The following is a 19,578-nucleotide window of genomic DNA, read 5'->3' on the forward strand; positions in this document are numbered from 1 at the left end:
GGTGCGAATATTCCATTGTGATTGACGTTGCATGTTCCATATGTCCATAATTTGTTCAGAAAAGGTCATATCAGTAAATAATCAAGAGTCCTTTATTAGGATGAAGTAGGTGGTGGACACTGACTACACATCATAAAAAGAAAGATCATTGTGCACACACACACACACACACACACACACACACACACACACACACACACACACACCACACACACACCACACACACCCACACCACACACACAGAGAGAGAGAGAGAGAGAGAGAGAGAGAGAGAGAGAGAGAGAGAGAGAGAGAGAGAGAGAGAGAAACACACAGGTCTGACCCCTGCACTCTGTGGGTCTTCTGTCAGTCACGCTGCGTGAAGGCAGTGGTCCATAATTAAACAGGTTTATCATCTCTCCTCCCCAGACCAGCAATAAACTGCCTGCTCTACCTATGACTGACTGACTTGCTGACTGTGTCCGTCTGTCTGACTAGTCACTCATGGGAGTTGAGATAATAACCGGGGGATGAGTACCGAGGGGAAGACAAACGCGGGAGAAAGGGAGGGAAGAGAGATTCTGCCCTTCCTTTCAAGTCTGTTAACCTGGGAAGAGTCCATGTGTCACTCATAACAGCAAATGTATTCCGCGTTCCTTCGACGCGGCATAAGGTATCACGTAATTCTCTGAATATGAAGATCTATTTTCCATCAGCTCACACCACAGGACTTCTCTGTACCTGACCGATACCGTGTCTTATCAGCGGGCCCCAGATCCCGTTCGCTATTACTATTAACACAGTCAGCACCGTATGACGTCAAACACAGAGAGGTAACGCAGAACCATCCTGCCTGTCCGTATGTCCGTCCGCCCATCTGGCTACGTGCCCGCCCGCCCGCCCGCCCTCCCGCCTGCCTCTCTGTTGTCACTCTGTCTGTCTATTTCTACGACTAATTCAGAAGAAAACAAAACACACATGCTCTCTCAGAGTCTCGCGCTCAACACTATTCAACCCCTGTGAATAGCCTGTGTGGACTTTCCATACAGACGTCGAAGCGTGGCTACAGCGAGGGGGAAAACACGCGTGGCTTCAGCACTTTCCCCCGGGACAGACACAGACGGTCTATAGCCTGGTGCACTCGGACGCCACAATGACCGCTGAGGGCTGGTGAAGAGACACGTGTCTTCCAACCACAAGCGAACACAAGATCAACGTCGGAGGGGACAGAGCAGAGCTGTTCTGGGGGTGTGGAACGGTGTGGAACGACTGGAATCAAGTGGAGGGAAAAGAGAGGAGCGTCGTTCAACAGTCTTTTTTCTTTTACAGCAGTCGCAGGGTCCTTTCTTTCTGGAGCTTTGAAATACAATAGAACTGTTTCTTCTTTCGGGAGCATTCATACAATGCAGTGAACAGTATCTCTGGCAAGGAGATCTCCTTCTGACACAATACCTGTTCATAACTACTTTTGCCACCTTAAAACCTCAAAACGAAGCCCGCCCAGACTGACCACTGGGACGACCTGGACATATTTACCAGCTTCATGGTGACGTTGTTCTGCTCCCAGCGACACAGCAGCACATTCATCTTCCTCCTCTCTCTTCCTTATCCTCCTCTTCCTCCCTCTCACACACACACACACCTGTATTAGGTAGGAGTGGGAGGACCAACGGCTAGCCAGGCCCAGACAGAATCCATCAGAGCCAGAGGAAGAAACAGGACTGGGGACCGAGGAGGACAAATAACCAAGAAGAGATCCACAGAAAGAGAGGATAGATAGGTCGAGTAGAGTAGAGAGGTGGAGAGAGAGAGAGATCAAATGTGAGAGGGTTTTGAGGAAAGAAAGAAAGAAAGAAAGAAAGAAAGAAAGAAAGAAAGAAAGAAAAAAAAGAAAAAAAAGAAAGAAAGAAAGAAAGAAAGAAAGAAAGAAAGAAAGAAAGAAAGAAAGAAAGAAAGAAAGAAAGAAAGAAAGAAAGAAAAAAAAGAAAGAAAGAAAGAAAAAAAAGAAAGAAATAAATAAAAAAAAATTTAAAAGAAAGAAATATTAAATATTAAAAAGAAGGAAAGAAAAAAAGAAAAAAAAAAAAGAAAGAAAGAAAGAAAGAAAGAAAAAAAATACAAGAAAGAAAAAAAAGAAGAAAGAAAGAAAAAAAAAAAGAAAGAAAGAAAGAAAAAAAAAAGAAAGAAAGAGGCCCCCCAAAAAAGTTAGAGGGAGCGAGAGATCCGAGAAAGTTCCAGAGAAATACGCAAAGCAGTAGATCCAGAAAATCCACTATACATCCAGATAAAAGAGCCTGCTCCTGCACCCATCTCTAGCCCAGCAGGTCTCACTGTGCCTGGGGCCGGTGCTCACAGCCTACCCCTTCCCTCCTTTCTCTCCAACCCCTCTGAATCCGCAGAAGGAGAAGGGAAACGAATGCTTCAGTCAAGAGGAGCTCCACCACCTCTACCGTTATACCACTGCTCTGTCTGAGGGCCAGCCAAACCAAACACACGCGCGGAGGGAGGACCAAGGGGGGAGGACCAACGGAGGGGAACCCCCCTCCTCTTCCACCTCCCACGTGGACGCCCTCGGCAACGCTGGGCACTGTGCTATTGCTTTTCAAATGGACCACTCGTCATACGGGGAGGAGAAAGGGAAGAGAAAGGAGAGAAGAGAAGAGAGACCTCTTAACCTTCTACCCTCTGTGACCCCCCCACCACCCCCACACACACACACACACACAAAGTATCATGCTGGTGCATGATAATACTAGAAGGGGTGAAGAGCGGGTAAAGGAGGGTAGGTTAGAGGACAAACCACACGGGCCTCCTAACTACCCCTCTCTGTTTTCTATTTATTCTGTATTTAACCAGTCAGTCACTCCTTTCTTTAAAAAAAGAGAGGGAAGGTTTTATTTTCCAGAACCAAACATGGAACAGTCCAGTCTCTGATCACCATTCACCCACAGCTTACTGCTGCACAGTTTGTGTGTGTGTGTGTGTGTACATGTGTGCGTGCCTCCTGCGGGATAGCCACCATCTGAGCACACTCCAACCACCTACACACACACACACACACACACGCACACACGCACACACCCCGCCACGAACCACAAATTACAAGCCGAATTTGAACTTTAAGAATCGCCCAAGACGAAGCGAAGGTTTCCGCAGTACGGGAGACATGATCATTGCCAGGACTCTGCACATTTCGAACACGCGCCTGTAGCTATTTGTTGCATCGACAACACTACCACAGCGCTGAAGACTTTAAAGAGCCCCGAAGACCTTGAAACCAACGCAGCTACTGAACTCATGCTCCCAAATGGTGTTTCAATACAGTGTACCGCAAGCCCACCTACCCGATTCCTCTCTCATACTTGCACTCAGTCTAGTACTTTACAAATTCATTGAATTCGACTGTACTCTCCCACACCGATGCACTAGTTACATAGTTAAAAATCCAGCCAGCCTGCAGCACAACACACACAATTCCAGCTCACTACTAGTCTGTCAATTCAGCTTATAACACATCCATTTCATATTAGCCCTATAAGCATCTGTGAATTTAATGACTATGCACTGTGGCCTTAGAGGCAGAGAAGATGTGGCCATTTAGGACATGTGTTTAACAGCTATAAACAAGTCCATTAAGTGGTGGGGCCGAGAATCGCAGGGTATGCTTTGTTTCAGAACCCTGTGAGGGGGAGATTCATCTCAGTGTCCCCTGGACAATGGGCCCTAGCCCCATTGCGGAAGGGGGCTTTGTTTTGGGGGACCCCCGCAGCCTGGGTCTCGAGGGCTAGGTGGGGAGTGGGGGGTTGGGGTGGTCCTGCTGCTGGCTGTTATGGGGTGAGGGTGTGTGCGGGGGGTGGGGGGTGCACTGATATTAATAACCCCCTCAAAAAATATGGAGAGGAGAAATGGGAGAGAGAAACAATAGACCACTATCAATTCAGTGCATTATAAGACTTTCACCATCTCTCAAATTCTCTCTCTCTCTCTCTCTCTCTCTCTCACTCTCTGTAGACTGTGCTCCATTAACTCACAGACCTAAGAGGGAAGCTAGTGTTGCATTACCATAGTAATGTGATGTATGATTATAACACAGTTTAGTTCACATTATGGCGCAGTCAGGCAGAACTTCCAACACTCCGAATCACGGAATGCCATCTGGGCCTGGTTGCTATGGGTACCAGCTGTAACCCTGCTAATGAAAGAACATCTAAATGTGCTGCAGTGAGCAGGCTGGTCAGATTTCACCTGCTGTGTGTGTGTGTGTGTGTGTGTGTGTGTGTGTGTTTTAAATATATAAACATCAAGTTCAATTCCTGGAGACAACAAGGTCCTACATAGCAACACTGAAACATAGTCAATGTGTCACTGTTAGAGGTAAACAAAAGGGTGTTTGGCACTAAGTGGTTGCGCTGGGTTGTTTCTGTTAGCTTTTAGTGTGTGCGCGTGTGTGAGTGTCGGTGTGTCTGTGTGTGTTCTCGCTATTCCCAAACAGGCAATCCCTGAGCCTCCCCTGATGAGTACTAAAGCCTAAGTGGGGATCTAAAGCTCTGCAATTAAAAGCATCTCAGGGAATGAGTCACCCGCACACACACACACACACACACACACACACAGTGAATCCAACGCCGTCCAGTTGAGCGTCATTGTGATTCCACGCAGGTAGAAATCAGAGCCTTTAAAACAGCCTTCCCTGAGGCAGCGGGTGCTGAATGCTGAATGTTTAACACAGCAGAGAAGGACAGAGCTCCTATAATCACGCAGCTTCGGGAGGACTCATCCACATCCCAGTTCATATTGAGGTAGGGAAAGGAAAGGATCAGATGGGTAGATCAATCACACACCAATCAGATCATTCAGAATGAACTGAATCATTCAGAAAGTGGACAAACCAGAAACCTCTCGTTGCTCTAGTCATGATTTCTGTGGTAAACGTGGATCTCTTTGGTCAGCCTTCAGCGGTCATTCAGTCCTAACACCATCCCATTTGACGGCGACTTTACACTTTACCCTCTGGAGGTCACGTGACGTCATCACCACCCGTGACTTCAACCTCATGAACCCGCCCTCCCTATCGGCGCCACCACGCGTTTTAGACCGGAATAGATGAAGATGGTGTCTGATTGTGGTAGCCTAACCGTGGTCCCACCATGGTCCGAGGAGTGACCACGTACAATGGCCCCGTTTGTCTGACTGACGTGCTCTTTGTGACACAAGCGCAGGAATGGAGAGAAGGAGCGAAAGAGGAGAGAAGGAGAGAAGGGCACCTAAGGGAGGTCTCTGAACGGACGTTGGCCCAGTAGAAACAGATGGGCAGACCTAATGAATATGGTTATCCGCCGGACAGGGAGAGGAGGGGCTGTGACCTCACACAGAAAGACCGGGGGAGACACAGGAACTGGAATTAGATCAGGAAGGATCAAATTGACATTATGTCATAAAGTGCACATGGGAGTCAGCTGGTCCAATCATTTCATTCGGTTCACATAGACAGCACGTCCACATACGACATCATAGGTGAGGATGATCCTTTGTACTTCCTGAACAATCTTGAGATGTATGACATCACGGTCTAATCCTTCTCTATCTGATTCTAGCACAGGTACAGGAAATACAAATATACCTGGAAATATATCACTATATTTCTGGGTATATTGTGGGCATTCTACATACAGTATCTTGTATTTGTTGACATTGATATAATGTAGCTATGACCAGTATGACAACAGCTACAACAGCAGTCAGTCTGTTTTATATAGCCTTGCCAAAACGCTACCCATAAAATAGTGTGTTAACGCATAAAACATTACCAATAAAAAAAGTGTGTGTTGTTTGTGACTGTTAGGCTCGATATTCTGTCACAGATGGATACTAAAAGCCTGGTCCCAGACCTGTTTGTGCTTTTTTTGTGTGTGCTTTTGCCCACATCGTCATGTTTGGCATGGCAATCCCATAACGAGTTGGCAAGAGAGCCTAAACAGACCTGCAACCAGGCTAGAATACTAACTCTACCCAAACAAAACAGAATGAAATCTGATATCATAGCAGATAGAGGCCGTTCCCTTGTGTCGCTTTGAGAGCGATAGAAACAGGTCCATGCCAATGAATCATTTATTATCCACGTATACATCTCTGTATTGATTCACTGCGGCTCTTCTTTATAGAAAGAACCTGCTAGTTCTATGGGGGGGGGGGGGGGGGGGGGCAAGATCCTTATCCTGAAACAGAGTAACTCCAATACTATCGAAGAATCAAATGGTGCATGGGCAGCGTGTGACGTCTGTGTCTGAATTCGAGACGGAGGCAGGGCGGTGGCACCCTGCACTGATGGATTCATGGGACGAGCCATCTAGCCTTCGCTCAGTGGGAGGGGCAAAGAGGCGTGCCGCCAATATAGGCTCCCGTCAGAGACTTTCAATGTGGAACAAACACTAAAAGACAAGGACACACGTCCATATAGGAGCAGACAAAAAAAGACACACATAGCCTACATTTACATACACCCCCCCCCCCTCTAATATTATACCCATTTCTGGTCTGATAAGATTCCACAGTGGACACAGCCCGCCACTGAGCGAGCAATGCCTGTGTTCTGTGGTCCTCACACATTGTAGACACCTGCTGTGCACACATTAATCAAACGATTCAAACTAGTCCGGCGCGTGTTCGCTGTACGTGAGCGTCAATGTGTGCAAGCTTCACTGTGTGTCGGTGGGGGATGAAGTCAGACAAACCTCTTCTCTTTTAGCTCGGACATGAAAATCACAGAGAGAAGAACGGGGGAAAAAGTTGGGACGGGGAAAAGAATGGATAGTTACATATCACAATATTATTTTGGACAATATTATATTGATACTTGGACCCCAAAAATGTATTATATATACTGTCAGGCCCTGATCTGTTTCACCTGTCTTTGTGCTTGTCTCCACTCTCCTCCAGGTGTCACCATCTTCCTCATTATCCCCTCTGCCTTTATACCTGTGTTTTCTGCCTGTCTGTTGCCAGTTCGTCTTGTTTGTTTCAGCCTTCCAGCGTTTTGTGTCTCAGCTCCTGCTTTTTCCAGTTTCTCTTTTTCTCGTCCTCCTGCTTTTTGACCCTTGCCTGTCCCTGTCCCTGACCCTGCCTGCCGTCCTGTACCTTGGCCCCTACTCTGGATTATCGACCCCTGCCTGCCTTGACCTGTCGTTTGCCTGCCCCTGTTACAATAAACCTTGTTACTTCACACGGTCTGCACTTGGATCTTACCTTGGTACCTGATATATACAGTATTTGGGATTTACATTTTTTGCTAAGTAGCACTATAGCCTTTTCTCCATCTTCGTTTTAAATAGTGAGCCGACATGTTTTCAGCATTTTCATTTCCATGACTGATCAAAAGTAATTTTCTCATGCTCTGTCTGTCTGCAGCTGACATTATTATATATATTTTTTTACCTTTATTTATCTAGACAGGTCAGTTATGAAGAAATTCTTATTTTCAATGACAGCCTAGGAACAGTGGGTTAACTGGTCTAGGAACAGTGGGTTAACTGGTCTAGGAACAGTGGGTTAACTGGTCTAGGAACAGCCTTGTTCAGGGGCAGAATGACAGATGTCGTACCTTGTCAGCTCGGGGATTTGATCTTGCAACCTTTTGGTTACTAGTCCGATACTCTGACCACTAGGCTACGCTGCCGCCCCGGCTGTGTAACCTAGTGAGCAATATATATAGAACATCAAATCGCAATACATATAGAATTGTGAAAATTGCAATTCATAATTGGCACCCGAGTGTCGTGATAATATTGTTTCGTGAGGTCCCTGGCAATTCCCAGCCCTAATAGAAATTACGTATAAAAATGCAGAGAATCTATTAAAGAAAACAAACCTATATATTCAGTCACACACATATCACCTCAACCTGCAGTCTACCCAAAGGGAAAGTGCCATCTCTTCTATGAAGATAACTGCTATTCCATTTGGTTTTATAGGCTCACTACACATCCTGAGGAAAACACATGTGAATCCATTCCCCTTCTCCTTTCCCTTTGTCATGGCAATGAAGTCCGCCAGACCCCCAGCCAGTCTATCCACTGTGGGGGGGGAATTAGCAATCGAATGCAGCAGGATATAGAGTCCAATCCCCCCCCCCCCCCCCGTTCCCTTTCATTCTCACCTGCTGGACTCTATGGGTCTCTAGAAGGCCTATACAACTGGTGGAATACGGGCACCATTAAAGTCAATGGTCCCCTGAGACGATACTAGAGGTTAAGAGAGTTCCGGAGGCTGTTGATTGTAAAGAGGGTGTGGGGGAGGAAGGGAGAAGAGGAGAGAACTCTCTACCGCTAGCCGATCGATATCATTCCATTAAGGGTCATTTAATTAGATAAGAGTCCGCACGGTAATCAAATATATTCACAAATACCACCGATCAAAAGCATGGCCGCTATCTGAACCCAGCACCTGATCGAGTTCAAAGTCTGAGAATGGAATTTGAGTCTTTGAATTCAATTGGACCCAATTACAAAAATTCTAATGATTACATGCATTATCAACACATTATGCACATGCTCTTATCTAACGTTTTGATTAACGGAACTCTGTGTCAACGCTATATCGCACGCGGGGACATAGATGAACATCTCGGCTTGCGGCGTCCCCCAAAATAATAAAGAAATGTCCTTCAGATATTAATACTGCTCTCAGCAAAGCTCATTCTCTCTTGACTGAAGGTCCTCCTATATCCTGAATCGATATTTGCTTTGAGATAATTTGAGCAAATATTGGGAGAAATTAAACCTCTCCAAAAGGCGGTCATTGCTGTGTGCTTTTCATTTTGACACTAACATAGATAAGCCCTAAGCCTTGGTTATGACTCTTAATGAGACCCAGGCTTCTCATAAAGACAGACTTAAAGCCTTTATCTGGAGAAATGCTTATTAAGATAGAGGTCTTATCACACTACTGGCAGATGGGCAGATGGATGGATGTGTGTGTGTGTGTGTGTGTGTGTCAACTCATACTGTGTTCATATACTGTTGTTTACGCCCTGTGTATGTATATCCTATATTGTCGACATAGTTTATCCTAATATACCTACTACTGTACATAACATCCTCATTTGCTCCAGAGGTGCTGCACCACTACGACTGACCCTGTGAAACAACACATTTCCCTGCACCGATCCAGTGTACATGACAATAAAACAAACATTTTTTTTTTTTTTTACAAATTGTACACATCACACACAGTATTTATTCACTCCCATATATATCGGCTTGGATTGACATTTCTTGATGAACAAAAACAAATGAAAATGTATTTCTACTGTATTTGCGAGACATTCTACTGCACTGCTGGCGCGAGTAACACAAGCATTTCGCCGCCCCTGCCATAACACCTGCAAATCTGTATACGTCACCAGCAAACTTCGACTCGACGAGTGTTGTGTGGGTGCGGGCGTGCGTGGACATGTCCATTAAAAAGGTCTGTGACACGCTTCCACAATAGGACAAGGGTCATTCACTACAGCCCTAGCTGTGACAGACAGATCAATGCCACAAATGAAGAAATTGAGCAAACAGAATGACAATCCTTCCTTTACCTTTCTGTCTCCCTCTCCTCCGATAGAGATGTTTCCCTCCAGTGAATAAGAAATTGTTCCAAATATGTGTGTATGGCCGAAAGAAGGAAGGTACATTATCTCCACTGAACAAAAATATCAACGCAACAATGTCAAAGATGATAGATACCTTCTGATACCTTGTCGTCAGTGCTTAGACTTAATTCCCTGCCACCTCCCCTTAGACAGATTGAGCTGTTCAGCATCCTAGAAGCTTCTAGAAGTTACAGTCCTTGTAGTTATTCCAACCTCCTCTCTCTGTTTGCCACTTCCACAGCCAAGGATAAAGGAACCAGCGACGATGCACAGTTGGATATCGAGGGAAGGGAGAGAGGGAAAGGAGAGGAGGGAGAGTAGGAAAGGAGAGGAGGGAGAGTGGGGAAGGAGAGGAGGGAGAGTGGGAAAGGAGAGGAGGGAGAGTGGGAACGGAGGAACAATAGAGGAGAAAAAGGAAAAATAAAGTGTGAAGTGTGATCCCTGGAGAGCAAAGAAAACAAGGTCCTGAAAATACTTGGTAGAGAAGTGCTATGAATGCACGGTGAATGCACACACACACACACACACACACACACACACACACACACACACACACACACACACACACACACACACACACACACACACACACACACACACACACACACACACACACACACACACACACACACACAGCCCCCCCCCATGCACACACACACATCCTCGTTCAGAGGCATTCTCTAAATACATAGGCAATGTTTTGTATAGTGAGCAGCCTTTTTACACCATAGACAAGGAGTGGCAGCAATGCCCTTGACTGTGACAAACACGTCACACACCTTCACGCACGTCTCTCACACACACATGTACGTTTCACACATGTCTCACACACACACACACACACACACACACACACACACACACACACACACACACACACACACACACACACACACATACACACACACACACACACAGCCCCCTCCATGCACACACACACATCCTCGTTCAGAGGCATTCTCTAAATACATAGGCAATGTTTTGTATAGTGAGCAGCATTTTTACACCATAGACAAGGAGTGGCAGCAATGCCCTTGACTGTGACAAACACGTCACACACCTTCACGCACGTCTCTCACACACACATGTACGTTTCACACATGTCTCACATACACACACACACACACACACACACACACACACACACACACACACACACACACACACACACACACACACACACACACACACACACACACACACACACACACACACACACACACACACACACACACACACCATTGATGGCCTTGACTACCTCCTTCCTGCCTGTTTGGCAATTGAGCCAGTCTGGCTGTCTTCACTGCTGAGTACAAAAGGGACAGTAGATGCAGTACGTAATGCTCACCACTAGAGGCCAGTAGAGGCTGCGTGTGTACTGCTCATCCCTCAATGTCAGTGGGCCAAGTGATTTGACTGGGAAGGTGATTTCCCTCTCCCATAAAGACTAGGAATGTGCATATTTCCCTTTCAAAATGATTTGATCCGTATCTAGATACATGGGCTCCGATACAACACAGGAACAATTTGTTTTAGTTTGAAATGTATGTGTATACCTGCTCATCAAAAATCTAATTCCAAATAATATGGAGTTGGTCCTCCCTTTGCTGCTATAACAGCCTCCACTCTTCAGGGAAGGCTTTCCACTAGATGTTGGGACATTGCTTGCTTCCATTCAGCCACAAGAGCATTAGTGAGGTTGGGCACTGATGTTAGGCCTGGCTCGCAGTTGGCGTTCCAATTCATCCAAAAGGTGTATGATGGGGTTGAGGTCAGGGCTTTGTGCAGGCCAGTTATGTTCTTCCACACTGATCTTGACAAACCATTTCTGTATGGACCTAGCTTTGTGCACGGGAGCATTGTCATGATGCTGAAACAGGAAAGGGCCTTCCCCAAACTGTTGCCACAAATTTGGAAGCACAGAATCATCTAGAATGTCATTGTATGTTGTAGCGTTAAGATTTCCCTTCCCTGGAACTAAGGGGCCTAGCCTGAACCATGAAAAACAGCCCCGGACCATTATTCCTCCTCCACCAAACTTTACAGTTGGCACTATGCATTGGGGCAGGTAGCGTTTTCCTGGCATCCGCCAAACCTAGATTTGTCCGTTGGACTGCCAGATGGTGAAGCGTGATTCTTCACTCCAGAGAACACGTTTCCACTGCTCCAGAGTCCAGTGGCGGCGAGCTTTACACCACTTCGTTTGGCATTGTGCATGTTGATCTTAGACTTGATCTTAGAGTTCTTGTGCTGACATTGCTTCCAGAGGCAGTTTGGATCTCTGAAGTGAGCGGTGCAAACGAGGAAAGACAAGTTTTATGTGCTACGCACGTCAGCACTCGGCGGTCCTGTTCTGTGAGCTTGTGTGGCCAACCACTTCGCAAGAGAGCCGTTGTTGCTCCTAGGTGTTTCTACTTCACAGTAACAGCACTTACAGTTGACCAGGGAAGCTCTAGCAGGGCAGAAATGTTTTGAACTGACTTGTTGGAAAGGTGGCATCCTATGACGGTGCCACGTTGAAAGTCACTGAGCTCTTCAGTAGGGCCATTCTACTGCCAATTTTTGTCTATGGTGATTGCATGGCTGTGTGCTCGATTTTATACACCTGTCAGTAATTCATTTGAAGGGGTGTTCACATACTTCTGTATATATATTGCATTACACTGGATTAATATACAGTTGCAAGACAAAGTGTGTGAACCCTGTGGAATTACCTGGATTTCTGCATTGATTACTCATAAAACTGGTCTGATCTTCATCTAAACGAATAACACACAAACAGTTGTGTTTTTCACATTTCTATTGAAGAAACTGAGTAATCCTTCACAGCGCAGGCTGGGAAAAGTAAGTGAACCTCTGCGATAACGACTTCGCCAAAAGCTATTTGGAGTCAGGTGTTTCAATTAAGGAGATGAGATTGGAGGTGTGGGTTGCACAGGTTCCCTGCCCTTTAAATGAAGGCACACAAAGCCTGGTTACTGACACATCTGTTCTTCTCCAAAACGATTTGTGAACCGTGCATCGATCCCACCAACTTTCACAGGACCTTAGAAGACGCATTATGGAGACGCACGAAGCTGGAAAAGGGTTACAAAAGCATTGCTAAAGTCCTTCGGTGTTCACCAGTCCACAGTGAGACAAATTATCTACAAATGGAGAAGATTCAGGACTGTGGCTACTCTCCCTGGGAGTGGGCGTCCTGCGAAGATCACCCCAAGAACACAAAGGGCAATCCTGGAAGAGGTGAGAAAGGAACCCAAGGCTAAAAGCAAAAGACCGGCAGAAAACTCTACAAACAACGAAAGTCTGTGTTCATGTGTCCACTATCGGGGGGAAAAAACACTGATCAACAATGGCGTTCATGGAAGGACACCGCAAAGGAATCAACTGCTGTCTAAAAAAAACATTGCGGCACGTCTCAGGTTTGCCCAAGACCACCTGGATGTTCCACAACGCTTCTGGGAAAATGTGCTGTGGACAGATGAGACAAAAGTTGAACTTTTTTGGAAGAATGCACAACGCTATGTGTGGAGGAAAAAGGGCACTGCACACCAACACCAAAACCTCATCCCAACTGTGAAGCATGGTGGAGGGGGCATCTTGGTTTGGGCCTGCTTTGCTGACTCAGGGCCTGAACGTCTTGTAATCCTTGAGGGAGAATGTCAGGGCAGCAGTCCGTGACCTCAAGCTTAAGAGAGGTTGGGTGATGCAACAAGACAATGACCCAAAGCACACAAGTAAATCACAAGTAAATCAACTGATGAATGGCTGAAAAGGAAGAAGATTCGTGCCTTGGAATGGCCAAGTCAGAGTCCGGACCTTAACCCAGTTGAGATGCTGTGGCATGACCTGAAGAGGGCTGTGCAATCAAGACCACCCAGAAATATTGATGAACTGAAACAGATTTGTTGGGAGGAATGGTTCAAAATTCCTCCTCGCCATTGCACAAGTCTTATAAGGAGCTACAGGAAACGTTTGGTGGAGGTTGTTGCTTCTAAAGGAGAATCGACACGTTTCTAAATTCAAGGGTTCACTTACTTTTTCCAGCCTCCACTGTGAATGATTACTCAATGTCTTCAATAAAAAATTTAAAAGTGCAACTGTTTGTGTGTTATTAGTTTAGTCAGATTGTGTTTGTCTATTATTTATTTATATATTTGGAATAATGACAATTACAGCAACACTGAATGAACACTTTTAGTTTAACTTAATATAATACACCAATAAAATCAATCTAGCCTCAAATAAATAATGAAACATGTTCAATTTGGTTTAAATAATGCAAAAACGAAGTGTTGGAGAAGAAAGTAAAACAGCAATATGTGCCATGTAAGAAAGCGAACATTTATGTTCCTTGGTCAGAACATGAGAACATATGAAAGCTGGTGGTTCCTTTTAACATGAGTCTTCAATAAGAAGTTTTAGGTTGTAGTTATTATAGGAATTATAGGATTATTTCTCTCTATACCATTTGTATTTCATATATCTTTGACTATTGGATGTTCTTATAGGCACTTAGTATTGCCAGTGTAAAAGAATAGCTTCCGTCCCTCTCCTCGCCCCTACCTGGGCTCGAACCAGGAACACATCGATAACAGCTACCCTCCAAGCATCGTTACCCATCGCTCCACAAAAGCCGTCGCCCCTTGCAGCTCAAGGGGAACAACTACTTCAAGGTCTCAGAGCAAGTGAAGTCACCGATTGAAACGCTATTAGCGGGCACTCCGCTAACTAGCTCGGGAGTTGATAGACTTGAAGGCTCAATGCTCAATGCTTTAAGCACAGTGAAGTCACCGATTGAAACGCTATTAGCGCGCACTCCGCTAACTAGCTCGGGAGTTGATAGACTTGAAGGCTCAATGCTCAATGCTTTAAGCACAGCGAAGAGCTGCTGGCAAATGCATGAAAGTGCTGTTTGAATGAATGCTTACGAGCCTGCTTCGCCCTACCACCGCTCAGTCAGACTGCTCTATCAAATCATAGACTTAATTATAACATAATAACACACAGAAATACGAACCTTTAGGTCATTAATATGTTCAAATCCGGAAACTATCATTTTGAAAACAAAACGTTTATTCTTTCAGTGAAATACGGAACCGTTCCGTATTTTATCTAACGGGTGGCATCCCTAAGTCTAAATATTTACATTGCACAACCTTCAATGTTATGTCATAATTACGTAACATTCTGGCAAATTTGTTTGCAACAAGCGTGCAATGAAAGCAAGAGAAGTGACACAATTTCCCTAGTTTAATATTGCCTGCTAACCTGGATTTCTTTTAACTAAATATGCAGGTTTAAATCACCCGTTTGGCAAAGTAGGCTGTGATTCAATGATAAATTAACAGGCACCGCATCGATTATATGCAACGCAGGACAAGCTAGATAAACTCGTGATATCATCAACCATGTATAGTTAACTAGTGATTATGTTAAGATTGATTGTTTTTTATAAGATATGTTTAATGCTAGCTAGCACCTTACTTTGGCTCCTTGCTGCACTCGCATAACAGGTAGTCAGCCTGCCACGCAGTCTCCTCGTGGATTGCAATGTAATCGGCCATGATCGGTGTCCAAAAATGCCGATTAACGATTGTTATGAAGACTTGAAATCGGCCCTAATTAATCTGCCATTACGATTAATTGGTCGACCTCAACCATCAATGCAGAAATCCAGGTAATTCCAAAGGGTTCACAGACTTTTTCTTGCAACTATATATTAATCCTAGAAAACTGAAGGAGAATGGGCGCAAAAGAGTCGGAGACAAACAGAGAGAGAGAGAGAGAGAGAGAGAGAGAGAGAGAGAGAGAGAGAGAGCGAGAAAGACACAATTATTAGAATGGAAGCCCCACAGCAATCAGAACCCTCTAGAGATGATCATCTAATTCCCTCCTTATCACCCTGTTCATTTCTGGCCAGAGACTGTGATAGGATTCACCCAGGAGAGAATAGAGAGAGCAGAGAGAGGCAAGGGCCAGACCCCATGCAGCCATGGAGAACTGTGTCAACCCAGAGCAGCCATGGAGAATTGTGTCATCTCTGGACCAAACATACATTTTCTCCTCCCAACTCTCTTGCCTCTGCTCTCCTAGGAGAGGAGAGTAAGATGGGGGAGAGAGGAACAGGGAGAAAAAATGGATGAGGGTGAGGGAAGCATGGTGGTTCCCAGGCAATGATTCTGTGTAATTAGGCTGTAGTGAAGGGAACCATGGTTGGCCAAGGTAGATGCTGTACTACTGTATTCTGGTACAGAGGCAAAGCCTACAAGTCTCATAGGGATTGGGCCACCACAGAGCATCCTCTGACAGGACTGGATAGAGAGGTCTCGCTTTTTGGAGACTCGACGAACACACATAGGCACATGTATACTATAAACACAGCCTGTGTGTAGTGATCCATGGCCTATAGTCACAGCGGTGGCATGGCTGTCTCTCTCTGTTAGACTGAGCTAACACACACAGAGAGAGAGAGAGAGAGAGAGAGAGAGAGAGAGAGAGAGAGAAAGAGAAACTGGGTCACACAGGAAAACGTGATGAGCTGCCTTAATAAACCACACTATCAGTAAGCTACATGTAATAACACAGGGATGACTTGTGGCCAGTGTGTTATTAAATTGTTTCTGTTCTTTAAAACATTTTTTTTTTTTTAAGTCGCTCCAAGTCAGGTTTTGGTACGGACACGTTGCCAAGCACTTGCTCAAACTCAAACACAACACACTTGCGCCCCCCCCCCCCCCCCCCCCCCCCCCACCGCCCAGCCTTACATGGCATTCAAACGATCGCTCTCTCCGCGGAGGCATTTCTGCAGGGTTGCTAAGCAGACCAATAACTCGCAAACAAACCAAAACATCCACCCTGCTGGTCCGGATAGTCAGTTTGCCTGCTAGCCTGCCTGGACACTGGCAAAGTCCATGCTAAGACACTTTTACATTCAAGAGCATGCATTCAAGAGCATGCATTCAAGAGCATGCATTCAAGGGCATGCATTCAAAGAATCACATCACTTCCCTGAAGGGGGAACACATCAATGCAGAACCACCCAGCTACAGTAAAAACAGCAGCGCAAACACACACACCGGTGTAGAATAGAGAGAGTGAGAGAAAGAGGTGTGGATTAAAGGGAGTGAGAGCGAGAGGTGGTGATCCACCGATAGAGAGAAAGAGGGGAAAGACAGAGGGACGGAAACAGAGGGACAGAGAAAATAGAGCGACAGAAGACGAGAACGATGGAGCAGTGTGTTTCTCTCTAACCTGCGTGTCAATTCCACCGTCTGTCGCTGGAGCACTCTTGGTTTTGGGGGCTCCCCAGACTCCCTGGTTGTGTCCCGAGCCCCCCTGGGGGCCCACTGTGGGAATGTGTCTGTAGGAGGGCTTGAGGGGCATGGGCAGAGGTAAGGGCAGGGTGAGGGGGCGCGAGGGCACCTGTGGAATGGGCAGAGCGCTGTGCACCGGTTTGGGTTTGGGCAGTCCCGACTTCATCTTAGAGGCCAGCAGAATGGCGGGCATCTTCCTCTGGGGTACCGAATAGTTTCAGACACACACACACACACACACACACACACACACACACACACACACACACACACACACACACACACACACACAGTACTGTCCGACCACACTCAAGCAGTTAAGCCGACGCTGTCCTCCCAGTAAGCAAACAGTCTTAGCAGCTGGAATACGAGAGCGGGATAATAAGACACAGTCAATGTGTTGGGAAGTGTCCGTGTTGTCTTCCTGAATCCTGACGCTCCTATCTTTAAGAGGAGGGATCTGAGTCTCGATCCGACAGTGGGAGCATTAGTCCAGGTCCAGCTCTCTCCCTAAGATCCCACCTGTTCCCTGGCTGCAATCCCTGCTCCGGTCTATTAGGAATACCGGTATTCTCAGTTTCTTACTGGTATTCCCAGTCTCTTATCGGTATTCCCAGTCTCTTACCGGGAATTCCCTGTACTCTGATGCAGGAGTTGGCAGTGTTCCATTTGCCCAGATGCAGTGAGTATTCGTCGAGGGAGTCTCTTCCTGGTGAGCTGAGTTAATTATCTTCTCTGGATGAGAGATGGACAAACACCTTGCTCCCTCGAGGAAATGAGGAGGAAGAAGGGAATGAGGAAAATGAGAAAAAAACGAGAGAACAGCAACAGAGGACCACTCGCTTCGGCGACCGCTCTGCCTGTGACTGCACTGCACTGACTGCCCTCTCTCTATTCCTCCTCCTCCAACTCCCTCCCTCCCTCTCCAGTATTAGCCCTGTAGCAGGTGTGGCTTAGGGGTAGTGGAGGACGGACATGTTTGGATGACAGCCTTAGGCGTGCTCTCTCCCTCTCCTTCCTTTCTCACTCTCCCTTCCTCCTCCCTCCCTCATTCCAGTTTGGTAGGGTTGGATGAGAGGACTAGAGGGAGAGTTGTAGCCACTGTAGAAACAGGCAATGTATTCCGTAAAGTCATACACACTGTGCAGACCAACTGCTGAGATACACATTATCACACAAAAAGTTGGTGTGTGTGTGTGTGTGAAAATAGCTCTGAGTGTGTGTGTGTGTGTGGACATGTTTAACTATACTTGTGGGTACTAGAAGTCCCCACAAGAATATAAATAAACAAACATTTGACCAACAGGGAACATTTTGTTAGTCCTCACAAGGTCAAATGCTTTTACTAGGAGGTTTAGTGTTAGAATTGTGTTTAGTGTTAGGAGCTAGTTTTAAGGTTAGGTGTTAGGGAAAGTGCATTTTGAATGTGTGTCCCCACAACTTAGTTGTACAAGACTGTGTGTGTGTGTGTGTGTGCGTGTGCGTGTGTGTGAGCGTGTGTGTGTGAGCGTGTGTGCGTGTGAGCGTGTGTGTGTGTGTGCGTGTGTGTGTGTGTGCGTGTGTGTGCGTGTGTGTGTGTGCGCGTGTCTTTTTACATATTTTTATACTTATTTTTTATTGTAGGAACACAAAGAAAGTACAAATAAAGTCAAATAAAAGAACAACAAAAAAAGATCTGTCAGTTACAGTGCACTTCATACCTTCATCATCATCATCATCATATTAGTTACATTGACATCTTTGAATTAGACCTTTTCCAAGTACGAAACCCATTTTTCCCAGTATTCTTGACCTCTCTCCTGTTCTTAAAGCAAAGGTCATACGCTCCATGTGGTGTATTTCTTCTACAATGTCGATCCATTGTGTCACTGTGGGAGGGTCTTTTTGTAGCCATTTCCTAGTGACAGCCTTTTTACTGGCTGCCAGTATTTTTCCAATGTTAGATCTTATTTCTCCCCAGTAAGTTTCGATTGCGGGGCAAGTCCAAAAGATATGAGAGTGGTCCGCCCTCAATAGACCGCATTCTCTCCAACAAGGGTGTAGTGAGCCAGTCTGTTTTGATGTCAGTTTAGGTGTTATGAAGAAACGTATAACATTCTTCCAACAGAATTCTCTCCATGACCTTGAGTTGGTGGAGCTTTGTTGAGTCTCTAATATGTTCAACCATGTTTCATCAGTTCTTTCAATGTTCCTCCTCCCATTTATGTTTAATATAGTTTGTAGAATGTTTCTTTGAGGACTGAATACCCAAGTAGAGATTTGAAATCGTTCTTTTTTTTGTTACTCCCCAAGTTGTATGCGTTAGTGAATGCTTGGATTCATTTTGGAGGTGCTCGAGGGTCAGTCACTTTTATCTCCCTTAAGAAATAGTGTCGAACTTGTAGGTATCTGTAAAAAATCTTGTTTATCCAAGCCATGTTTTTTACTTAGGTCCTGGAAGTTATCTAGGTTCTCATTCCTTATAATTGTACTGAATGACGTGATGCCTTTCTGCGTCCATTGTTTAAACCTGCTGTCCTGAGTTGCAGGGATGAAGCTGGGGTCGTATGCGGGCCAACTCAGCAGTTTGATCTCTCTGTCAAAATTATTTTGCTTAACTACCATAAACCATGTCTTCAGAGAGCTGTACATAGTCTATCGGTAAATAGC

The 19,578-nt window shown here is 45.6% G+C and overlaps 1 protein-coding gene across 1 annotated transcript in view; it reads right to left on the reverse strand.

Moving 5' to 3' along the window:
- Positions 1-17,776, reverse strand: part of LOC109884892 (neuron navigator 2) — a 136,951-nt gene extending 119,175 nt beyond the window's left edge. The window contains 1 exon segment of the mRNA XM_031808290.1: positions 16,868-17,776. Within this exon segment, the coding sequence (XP_031664150.1) occupies positions 16,868-17,122 (255 nt within the window). The 5' untranslated portion in view covers positions 17,123-17,776.
- Between the last annotated feature and the right edge of the window lie 1,802 nt (positions 17,777-19,578).

This window comes from Oncorhynchus kisutch, linkage group LG3 (genome assembly GCF_002021735.2).
Source record: "Oncorhynchus kisutch isolate 150728-3 linkage group LG3, Okis_V2, whole genome shotgun sequence".
Taxonomy (NCBI): domain Eukaryota; kingdom Metazoa; phylum Chordata; class Actinopteri; order Salmoniformes; family Salmonidae; genus Oncorhynchus; species Oncorhynchus kisutch.